We start from the raw sequence: 12,114 nt of genomic DNA on the forward strand, positions 1-12,114 counted from the left end.
TCGGCACATTATCAAACAGGTAACACCCCAGTTCTCTTAAGATGCACCGCTTGCCTCCAATCCCTGTATTTCCTCTCTGTCCTATTATTCCCTACTGCCCAGTTTCCTCTTCACTGTGTTCGTAATGAGACCGGCCTAAACTTCACAACTGTGCCCGCGACCACATGACACTGGAGATTATTACAATGTCCTTTGGTTCCTGTCGATGCTTGTAAATCTATAACTGCAGAGTAACTTCTGGTTTGAAGGAAAACAGAAAATGCTGAAAATACTCAGTAGGTCAGGCAGCATCTGTGGAGAGAATTTCAGGTCTGTGACCATTCAATATTAACTCTGTTCTTCCTTCCCCAGATGCTGCCTGACCTGCTGGGTATTTCCAGCATTTCCTGTTTTTGTTTCAGATTTCCAGCATGAGTATTTTGCTTTTGTATTTTGGTTGAAGGATTGGCTTTCCAATTTCTGACTGACCCAGGGCAGGTACCTCAATCTCTGGGTAATTTGATTATACTTATAGTATGGCATCATTGAATGTAATGAAGATGATCTTGAAATGTCACAACATTGAGAACTGATTAGTACAGAAGCAATTTACCTTTGTCTACTTCTGTGATCAGCTATTAACATACAGGGTACAGGAACTGCTAAGCTAATGATTACACTATTTATTATTGGCTACTAATCACAGTGAAATGGTAAAAACAAAGAGACCTTTCCCAAAAAAATGTTTAAATGCTTTGTATAAAAAGTAGTTTAGCAGCAAATATTTGTTTCAAGCATGTGCATTCACACAATACAATCATTTTCCTCTATCACAAAGCATGATTGGTGGTGTAATAATGTGGTTTATCTAAATTTTAAAAATTAATTTGCCCTTATTTTCTCAGGGGAAAAAAACACCTGTAAGACACACGTTTATAATTGAGTATTTGTTAAAAGACGTCAGTTACTGAGTTAAAAGAAATGTCACAGGGTTGATTGTGGATTAGAATGAGAGCAACATTGATAAGAAAAAAATTTACAAAGTATCATGCACCCTCAGTGTTTTTCATACTTGAGACCATAACGGATATACTTATTAAAGATCTTAATAATCTTGCCCTAATTGTATTCCTGTTATGCCAACTCCTCACAGTAACTTTTAAAGTACATGTAAACGAAAATGAACTTGCATAAACTTTAAATTACAATTTTAGGTATAAAAGAGAAAAGACTATTCCATTTAAATTAATTTGTAGAATAGGTCCCATTACTGTAAGGTCTAACTTAATATGCACCAATCAAAACTGAAAGGTTTTTGCTATCTGTTTCATTGACTAAGTTACCAATAGCATGGTTTGTTCATTTAACTATATAGCAAAACAATAAACTAATAAATGTAAATAGACGGTTCAGACACCCCCAATACCTGATTGTAATGTATATTTTTTTCTAAATCTAAAAATCTGTCATATTTCATTTAACTGTTGCACTATCTGTTTTAATTTTCTTCTCAAATTTAAAATTAATTCAAAGTAGTATTATAGGAGACAGTGGACTGAATTTTACAAGCCCGTTGACACCGGGGGTCATGGCGGGGGGGACCCATAAAATACTTGTGGGAGCGGCCCGCCACGACTCCCAACGCAGAGAAGGGCAAATCACACTTTACTGGCGACAGCGAGGCCTCAGTACAGCCCTGTCCTCCTGCCGCTTGGCGGCGGGGCCTTCATTTAAATATTGAAATTAATTAAAAACAAATGCTCTTTAACTTACCTGATCCAGGCGGCCATCCCACGGCGATTTTAAGGCCACAACTTGCCTTAAATGAGCCCCCCGCGCAAAGTATCGTGTGGGCTCAGCGACGGAGCTTCTGTGTTGGAAGGTCGCTGAGTTCAAAGCACACTGTGGCAATATGTGGCGTGCTAATAAAATTCAGCCCAATAGATCTATGACTGAGTGCTGGTAATCAGTTCAATCGCACAGATATCATGAAATGTCCTCCCAACATTTTTTATTCATGGGATGTGGGCATCGCTGGTTAGGCCAGCATTTATTGCCCATCCCTAAGTGCCCTTGAGAAGGTGGTGGTGAGCTGCCTTCATGAATCGCTGCAGTCCTTGTGGGGTAGGTGCACCCACAGTGCTGTTAGGAAGGGAGTTCCAGGATTTTGACCTAGGAACAATAGTTCCAAGTCAGGATGGTGTGTGGGTTGGAGGGGAACTTGCAAATGGTGATGTTCCCATGCATCTGCTGCTCTTGTCCTTCTAGGTGGTTTAGGTTTGGAAGGTGCTGTTGAAGGAGCCTTGGTGAGTTGCCGCAGTGCATCTTCTAGATGGTACACACTGCAGACACTGTGCATATAAGCAGATGTAGTCGGAACTGACAGAGGAAGAACCCCACGGACCGACATGTGGGACAGTATATAACTGAGATGGACTGGTCCGAGTTGGGGATCAGCAACAGCACAAAACTGGCAGCAAATTAAACAATGAGCCTCAGTTATAATGGGCCGCATGGCCTTCTGTCCTATAACAACTCTGATTCTGAATATCACCTTGAGTTTGCCTAACTTTTGAACACCGCACGAGAACTGCATTACTGTACTTCAACTGAGATGAAAAGGACTGAACTGCACCTGACCCCTGAGTAGATGCATCATATATATATATATATATATACTTATGGGTTTGGCTTAATTTTTGGAGTAACGCGCCACCGAAGTCGGACACTGCATACCTACAATAAGGAACTTTAGGAAAATTATGCCAGTTGAGTGCTTTGATGGTTGAGAATTTATTTTAATAAAACACTATTATAGGGCATTGTGATTGCTCGGTTATTTTCATTGCTGTTAGTTAAGCCACTTTCTCAAGAGAAAGCACCAGCTAAGCAGAGTATATAAATTATTTGTGTGGGGAAGGGTGGGGAACATTTTTCCAGTTTTTCAAACGCAAGTAAAGATTGTCCTAAACAAAAACAAGAAATGCTGGATTCACTCAGCAGGTCTGGCAGCATCTGTGGAAAGAGAAGCAGAGTTAACGTTTCGGGTCAGTGACCCGAAACGTTAACTCTGCTTCTCTTTCCACAGATGCTGCCAGACCTGCTGAGTGAATCCAGCATTTCTTGTTTTTGTTTCAGATTTCCAGCATCCGCAGTATTTTGCTTTTATTAAAGATTGTCCTATATTCGTAAGATGAAGGGGACCAGAACATTTCCACATCACCCAAAATCGGTAAAATATAGTCACTAGGACGCAACTTTTCTCCAGTTCGAGTCAGAGGGAAAGAAGAATCTCCATGAAACAAGTGAAGCAGCTAATATCCAAATCAACTTTGGAGATTCATTTATACCGGAGCCCCTGACACCACCCCTCGCAAACAAAAAAAATCAGAACATCTAAAACTTGCCCCTTTGTACCTTTCAGAATATAATACGTTAATTTTTGTTCTTGACACTTGAATGGATCTCGCCAACATACTGAACAAGTCGTCAAGAGCTTTGAGGTGTTTAACCTCATAATTACTCAATGACTCCCTGTTAAAAATGTTGAACCTTTCAGCGCCCATTTGTGCAAATCTCCAAAAATCAAGAAAATGCGCAATAATTTCGAAATAGAAGAAAACGCATGCAAATGGTGTTGCAATGTTGCAAGTGCCTCTGTTATGCAGCGCTTTTGCTTGGTCACAAAGTCGCGCTGATTCTTTTGAAGATATGTTCACCAAAACTTTAAAACAGCAACCAAAACAAGCTGTCTTCCAAATTGTGTAAAAAAAACCCCAGCATTAATCCATGGACGTCGTGAGTTTAAAAAATGATTTCGATTTATTTCATGAACATATTTGCATTCAGGTCCATGGACCAACATTCCTCTGAGACTGAAGCAGCGATTAGAATATGTACAAATTCAGTTGATATTCCGTGCACCAATGCCTTACCCGGTCTACAGTATTCAGCAGACAGCGTTCAAAGGAACCAAATTAAGTTGAACCTTCTGACTAACAGTTCTTTCTGAATAATTGCAGCAATTTAAATTTCCAATATACTACATAAGTCATCGTTAACACATCGAATTTGTAATCTTGCAATAATTTTAATAATTTCATTGTAATTTTATACATTGTGATGGTGTTGGTGAGATTTCTGCTTTTGGAACAGTCACCATAACCACTTCTATTTAAACAAAGAAGCACGTTTATAATATATACAGCAGTACAGCAAGGGCGTTTATATTTACACATTCTGTATTCGACGGAAGTTTGAAGGTAAAATACTATGTTATCATTCCTTGTGACTGATTGGCCGTAAACAAAACGGTGGAGCAGTTTTACTGTGCCTTTCGCGGGGAGGTGCCCCCCGCCCCCAGCTCGGGCCGACCTCTTTACATATGTTTGTATTCAGCTCTGTCTCTGGGTATCGGAACTTGGCTGGTGGCCGTGAGTTTATGGTGAATGTGATAGACTGACAAGATCACGACTATGAGGAGTCCCAGCGTCAGTCCCAGAATAAGAGGCAGAGTCTCCTCTAACTGTTCTTGCTGATCCACAACACATGTTGAGGCTGTCAATAAAACACAGGACAATAAGAAGCGCACGAATTTTGGAAATGCAAAACACCTGCCGGGATCTGTGTTCGCTTTTTAAAAACTAACAGTTAAAATAGTTTGTTTAAATTTATACCTAAATGTGAGACTTGAGTTGTACACTGTCGGTTTATTTAAAAAATGAAATGTACTATATGCTTGACCAGAAAACTGTATACATTTATGTCCTTCCAACATTGACAAAGAAAATTAACGTACACCTTCTCCAAAGTGGAAGCCAGTGGATAAACTATTGGGAATCCACTGTGTGGATTTACTACTAGTCTGTGTCACCTCAACTTACCTTCGCTAAATATGAAGTCGCGCTTGATGCTGAACGGCTGGATGTGGATTTGAGACAAAAGAATAGCGACCACTTTCTGGTGGTCACTGGAGATGAGGGAGATGGTTTCCTGAGCCTCGCACTTGTACGATTTACTAACTGGAGTCACAAAGAGAGAGAGGCGCTGTGAAGTGGCTGTGTGCATCCCAGCTGTGGAAAGAAAGTAAGAAATTCGTGCTCATATATGTGGAATTCAGAAGCATCAGCGGCGGAACGAAAATAGCTCTTATAAATATATATGAGGGACAAAATGCCATCTAAAATAGACTGAACGATATAATATCCACAAACACTCGCCGGATACAAGTTTAATTACAGATTAAATGTGTGTTAGACAATATTTTATGGGTACTCGTTATATTCTAAGATACATTTTACGATTAAACCATTTTAGACGTGTGAAAGTGTGCATTAGGTGTAGGAATGTATTGGCAGTCTGTTGTTAGTGACTTCAGTTCTAATGTTTCATTTCTAGCTGGGTTTCCACTAGTTTATGTATAATCGATAAGATTTTCACAGCATATGCTATCAATGCTCCTGTTTTGAACTTCCCTAAATGTACACCGTTTAATTTTCTATGTAATATAAAAATCATACGGCTCACCTATTCCTTCTGTAATTATTCCAGATATATTTTACCTAGTGCAATTGGTTAGTTCCACTAAGGTGCTCAGTGAAGGTGGTGAACTTTATTAGGTAGATAATATTGTGCCGTACATAGCAGGCTATTAAAATAATACAAGAATGGGTCAATAATTTAAATGAAACTCCCTCATATTGGAGATGAACCAATAACGTTGAAGTTCGCTAGGAATCAATTCTCGGACAAACCATTAAGCGTAAACTTCGACAGCAATCCTACATCCCGAACAAAGAGGCATTAAAATTTGATGCAGAATTACTTGGTTTAGCAACGTGGATAACTAGGAAGCTGATGAACTAAACTCACTGTTGGCTGCATCCTTAAAGTGAGTGGAATCAGACAAGTCGTAAACGAACTGAATCTTACTGACTTTCCAGAAGGAGTCTTGCCTTGTTGACATGTTGTGAATCTCCTGTAAAAATTTCATCGTTTTCCATCACTAGACGATAATAAAGGCATTAAATTCTTTGAAACGCAATCTAAATTTACAGAATTCTAATCAAAAATATTAATAACATCAGCAACTTGAGATTACATGGTGACTTTGACATGGAATGATGTCCCAAGCACTTCAGACGCGCTCAATTTGGACGCTCGTGTATTTTCAAATATATTTAGCACTGGGACTTATTTAGGTTGGTGACTGTGAAAGAAAAATTGGCCAACCTCAAATTGTGCATCTCCCAATCACATCAAGAGCTCGCACGCGAAGGTTAGAAGGTTACTTACAGTGATAGTTTACCTTCACAAAATAAAGTTTAAAACTGTACGTGCTGTCCAGCCAGGAAATCTGCAGTTCCGATTCGTTGTTTCCGCATTTTCCTTTGACTTCTGCTCCCCGCGGGATTGAAACATCAGCCTGTTCTGTAATGAGCTAAGGCCAAATAAGGTCAAACGTTTTGATTGTGGGTCAAATGATACATGATGTGTGTGTCAAATAAGTAATTAAAAGGTGAAATGTAATGATGAACTAAGCCAGTTAAGGATATAACACGAATATATGAAGATCATACAGTGTAAGGAATTATTTCTACATGTTTATTTCAATTGGGAAATGATCGGATATCTGGGTGTGCATGCTGTCTTACATCGACATAGTTACTGGCCCGTGCATCGTAGGCGACACTAAATTTTGCAGCAAACTCCGCCATCAGACACGTTGTTCCATTTTCCCGAACCACAAAAATATCTTTATAGGGATCAGTGGAAAGACCTGAAAGATTCTCGGTCTCCAGTTCCGCACCGACCCCCGGAAGGACATCTGCGAAAGTGACAAAATGTCTCACATTTCCACACCAGGCTTAATAAATATTTTCTTATTTAGATAGAAGATAATCAGAAGTTATCCAGATTAAATGGAAAAGGGGCTGAATTTCTAACACCCCGTACAGTGCAAAAATTACAACCTCTGCTTCTGCCTAAAGTCTGACAAAGGGTTTATTCTACAAAGCCAATAATTCGTTGAAAGAAAATGATTGGAAGCATTTGCATCTTTCAAAAGGGAGCTTAAAACAAAGAAAGGATTAAAAACATGGCTTAAACAAGGCACAGACTAGTTTCCAGCAGTAGTAGAATGGGACTGTTGTATTTTAATTACTCGTTCAGTCTAAGTCAGCCATGCTAGCCCGCGCAGGTTAACTGTTCAAATATTTGCGCAAACGCTTTCTGATATTCCTCTCCTTTGAGCTTTTTATAATGCGTTGTCTTTCTGCCGGAATACGAATTCAGAAGTACCCGAGAACGCCATTGAGCTTCCTCCTTTGAGGACTGCAGTATTCTCTCCATATCAAATTCATATCATAAATCATTTTATTTACAGCATGCGGCCTCTCTCTATAAGGTCCTGTACTTTTTTCTTCTTATAATATTTACCATTAGACATTTACGAGAAAGGGTTTAACGTGGATCCCGAAAATACCCTTCAGTACTCAAGGGGTTAATGTGTAAAATTGCGTTTAATGCCTAGCTGGTAGGTTTTGACACCCTACATACCTTTTCATATATTCTGAAAAATATTCCAAGCCTATGACACAATCTTTAAAGAGAGTATATATTCAGTCTACAGATTCTTCTCCATATTATTATCTTTGTGGGAAATGTTCAAATCTATAGATCCCGATGCTGCATGCCTTACTGTATGTACTTACTGAGGATGAAGGCTAGTATATGGAGTACTGGGCTGAAGTGATGCCTCCTGCTTGTTTCCATGCTGTGCTGGAGCTCAGTCATCTGCACTGCTGAGTAAGCTTTCCCCTGTCCTGGACCCAACCGCCCAGGCTGATACCTGTTCAGGAATGAAGTAGCTCAGCTCCGTGCTGAACCTGCGCTATCCCTCTGACGGAATTAGGATTAGCGCTAGCTCCGTGGGTAGAGATGGCTGTCGAATGGATTTTGAAATACGCAGAGCAGTGCTGAGGAATCCCAGAGTGGATTGTGTGGTGCAGTGTGACTATCAGAGAGCAGCGCCCCAGCTCTGTGGCAGAGGCTTTCCTGGGAGCTGTGAGTGCTCAGGGCTCTGTGGCGGAGCTGTGCCTAGAGCTCTGTGGCGGAGCACTGCTCAGGGCTCTGCGGCGGAGCTGTGCCTAGGGCCCTGCGGTGGAGCTCTGCCTAGAGCTCTGTGGCGGAGCACTGCTCAGGGCTCTGCGGTGGAGCTGTGCTCAGGGCTCTGCGGTGGAGCTGTCCCTAGGGCTCTGTGGCGGAGCACTGCTTAGGGCTTTGCAGCGGAGCTGTGCTCAGGGTTCAGCGGCGGAGCTTTAATCAGGGCTCTGTGGCGGAGCTATACCTGGGGTTCTGCGGTGGAGCTGTGCTCAGGGCTCTGCAGTGGAACTGAGTTCAGGGCTCTGCTGCGGACCTGTGCCTCGGGCTCTGCGGTGGAGCTGTGCTCAGGGCTCTGCGCTGGAGCTGTCCCGGGGGCTCTGTGGCGGAGCACTGCTTAGGGCTTTGCAGCGGAGCTGTGCTCAGGGTTCAGCGGCGGAGCTTTAATCAGGGCTCTGTTGCGGAGCTGTACCTAGGGCTCTGCGGTGGAACTGAGTTCAGGGCTCTGCTGCGGACCTGTGCCTTGGGGTCTGCGGTGGAGCTGTGCTCAGGGCTCTGCGGTGGAGCTGTCACTAGGGCTCTGTGGCGGAGCACTGCTTAGGACTTTGCAGCGGAGCTGTGCTCAGGGTTCAGTGGCGGAGCTTTAATCAGGGCTCTGCGGCGGACCTGTGCCTTGGGCTCTGCGGCGGAGCTGTGCTCAGGGCTCTGCGGCGGAGCTGTGCTCAGGGCTTTGCGGCGGAGCTGTGCTCGGGGCTCTGCGGCGGAGCTGTGCTCAGGGCTCTGCGGCGGAGCTGTGCTCAGGGCTTTGCGGCGGAGCTGTGCTCGGGGCTCTGTGGCGGAGCTGTGCTCAGGGCTCTGAGGCGAAGCTGTGCTCAGGGCTCTGAGGCGAAGCTGTGGTCTTTGAGCTGCTCTTCTCTGAAGTGAGTTGAGCCGTGCCGCACCAACGCATCGCCTGGGGGCTGCGCCTGCCCGGTGAGCTCCCAACAAGCCCACACAATCCATCAGACACCTCCGTATGTCACGACTGACAGAGATTCATCAGAGCTCCTCCATCGCGATAGGACGATATCTAAATTGAACTTTATCGGACCCTGAGAATAGGAAATGCTCCATTCTCGATTTTTTGCTATTCACCACATTTTCTAAACACTAAATGTAGCCAGGGTTGTGGATATAACATGAATTTTTCTCGAGTAATTATGGATGACTCAGGCTAGTGTTACAGGAACAAAGTATTGTTTATTGAGTTAAAACACGATTGTCTGTCACCTCTACTCAACCGCCTACATTTCACAAGTATCCTGTGATTACAGAATTTTATATAATATATACTTTTTCACTTAGAACACACTGGCTGGTAAGAATGTCAGCCAGCAACTCCTAGCAAAAAAAAACTTACAATTATCGCCAATAGTGCAAATTTATCACTGGGCTCTCTTTGATGTTGCATTAAGAATTTGAAAATCCCACTGCCCCCAAAGGTGCAACAGGCAAAATAATTATCAACATATTTATATAAGAGAACTTTAATGACAGCGTTAGAAAAATACTCAAAATATATGTACAAAATTACCAGACAAGTGATATTGAGATAAAGGCTGTACAGGTATCAACTTAACACGATAATTTACGGTTAACATCAGGAAACTTTGGTCACCGTGGCAAATAACTTACTTGAAATTCCGATAGTTAATTCAAACAGAAAGTCTAGCAAAAAGGTATAAAATGGAACCTTGCACACACTAAAGGCACAGTGACATTAATATTGGGAACTCTGCAATAGAATTGCACACCTCACCCCCATGTTTTCATAACTTAAGGCTGCTATTTAAATACTTTTGATCAGAGACAGCAAATCGAGGCAAATACTGTGCAACAAATTCATTTCTGGTCCATAACAACAAAATCTTTCAATAGGCAACATCTGCCAAAGTAATGGCAACAGTTTTGTCGAGTAGGAATTAAACAGCTTCAAAACATTGGGGCATGACAAACTTTAGTGAAAGAGGGAAGCAGAAAAATACTTTTAAAAATACAAGGCTATGGGAAAAGAGCAGGGGAGTGGAATTAATTGGTCAGCTCTGCCGAATGGCCTCCTTCTGTGCTGTATTATGCTGTCATTCTAAAAGTTCACAAAACAATGCAATAACTACAGTCTCTAATCTAGTAACAACACTCTTTTAACGGATAATGTTCACGCTTCCTATCTTTGAATTATACAGCCAAATTGGGGAAGACTTCCTCTTGCTGCTTTTCGTACCCATAGCAGACATTCCCTGTGTTGCTATGATACAAAGAACAAGGGCTGATGATTTCTCTTGAAATAACAACCAGAGGAATTTTTCCCATTGATTAGCAGCCAAGAGGGCAGTTCTCCCATTATGGTAATGGGCATGGACATGGAAGGTGGCAGGTCAGGTAGATAGAGTGGTGAAGAAGGCATATGGAATGCTTTCCTTTATTGGCCGAGGTATAGAATTCAAAAGCAGGGATGTAATGCTGGAACTGTATAAAACGCTCGTTTGGCCACAGTTGGAGTATTGCATACAGTTCTGGTCACCACATTACAGGAAGGACATAATTGCTCTGAAGAGAGTACAGAGGAGATTTACAAGAATGTTGCCAGGGCTCGAAAGTTGCAGCTATGAGGAAAGACTGGATAGGCTAGGGTTGTTTTCCTGAGAAGAGGAGGCTGAGGGGTGGCTTAATAGAGGTGTACAAAATTATGAGGGGCCTGGATAGAGTAGACAGGAAGGACCTGCTTCCCCTCGCGGAGAGGTCAATTAACAGGGGGCACAGATTTAAGGTGATTGGTAGAAGGATTAGAGGGGACATGAGGAAAAGCTTTTTCACCCAGTAGGTGGTGGGTGTCTGGAATTCACTGGCAGGAACGGTGGTGGAGGCAGAAACCCTCAGTTCTTTTAAAAAGGTACCTGCACCTGAAGTGTTGTAACCGGCAAGGCTATGGACCAGGTGCTGGAAACTGGGATTAGATTGGGCGGCTAGTTTTTTTGGCCGGACGCGACGGGCTGAATGGTCTCCTTCTGTGCTGTAATATTTCTATGGTTCTATTATGACTTTTTTTTTAAGGACTGTTCTTGGTCTGAAAGTCGAATTCACACTTGACCCCGCTGATGCTGTCAATACTGGGTTTGCTGCTGACCTGCGGGTGATGCCTTCCCAGGGGGAAAGTCTCGGATCGGGACATTCTGCAGCCACTCTCCGAGCGGTTATCCTCCTGATCCCTGCTGGATTTCCGAAAGTCGGGAAAAGTGAAGCGTCTGAACAGCTTGTTTCCCAGGATGGCGAAGCCCGTGCTGGGGGCTCTGGTGCCTTTGGCAGTGGAACTGGCGGAAGCCTTGGTGTTGCGGGAGGGCAAAAGCCTGTCTGGGGGAGAGGGGGAGAGGGTGGGGAGGCTGCTCCGCTTCTGGTAATAACCCACAGTGAAGCTCGGGAGCCCTGGGGGGCTCCTCCACTGGGGATTAACTGCCCCTGAGCCCACCCTGTTGGGGTAAGGACTGATGGGGGTGAGCAGGACGCCCAGGGTGCTGCTGTGGGCAGGTGCCACGGGCAGATTCCTGGTGCCAGATGCTGAGACTTGCCTCCGAGGGATGGCTTCAGTCTTGAGTGGCCGCGGGGAGTAAGGGGCTGAGGTCCTGAGAGGGCAAATGTCTGAGAGGGTGGTCAGTGGGGGCAGGAGGCCGCTGGAATGGTCAGTGTGGCTGGAGAACTGGACACTGCGGGACCTGAGCCGAGCTCTGAGAGACTGGAGGCTGTGGGAGAGGGGGTTGTCTTGTTCCTGGTCTTGTTCCTGATCCTGGTCCTGATCCTCCTCATCGATGGAGCCCATGGACTCCAGGCGGGTCCCGATAGCTGCTGACCTGGGGGATGCAGCCGGGGTCCCCCTGGAGCCCCGGGTTTGCTTTGCGCCTTTGCCGGGGCTGAGGTGCCCTACATCCGCCACTTTCCCGGCCGCAGCGCCCAGCGCCAGCACGCAGTCCCGGTGACCCAGCAGCGTGGCTACCCGCAGGGCCG

At 44.0% G+C, this 12,114-nt stretch overlaps 1 protein-coding gene across 1 annotated transcript; it reads right to left on the reverse strand.

The window, feature by feature from the left end:
• Positions 1 to 4,276: 4,276 nt before the first annotated feature.
• lamp5 (lysosomal associated membrane protein family member 5) lies at positions 4,277 to 7,773 on the reverse strand. The gene is made up of 6 exons (XM_068045727.1): positions 7,692 to 7,773; positions 6,633 to 6,805; positions 6,287 to 6,418; positions 5,851 to 5,956; positions 4,863 to 5,051; positions 4,277 to 4,536 (listed from the first exon to the last, which is right to left on the reverse strand). The coding sequence occupies exons 1-6, from the start codon at positions 7,771 to 7,773 to the stop codon at positions 4,358 to 4,360; spliced, it is 861 nt and encodes a 286-aa protein (XP_067901828.1). The 3' UTR covers positions 4,277 to 4,357.
• Between the last annotated feature and the right edge of the window lie 4,341 nt (positions 7,774 to 12,114).

This window comes from Heterodontus francisci, chromosome 13 (assembly GCF_036365525.1).
Source record: "Heterodontus francisci isolate sHetFra1 chromosome 13, sHetFra1.hap1, whole genome shotgun sequence".
NCBI classification, from domain to species: domain Eukaryota; kingdom Metazoa; phylum Chordata; class Chondrichthyes; order Heterodontiformes; family Heterodontidae; genus Heterodontus; species Heterodontus francisci.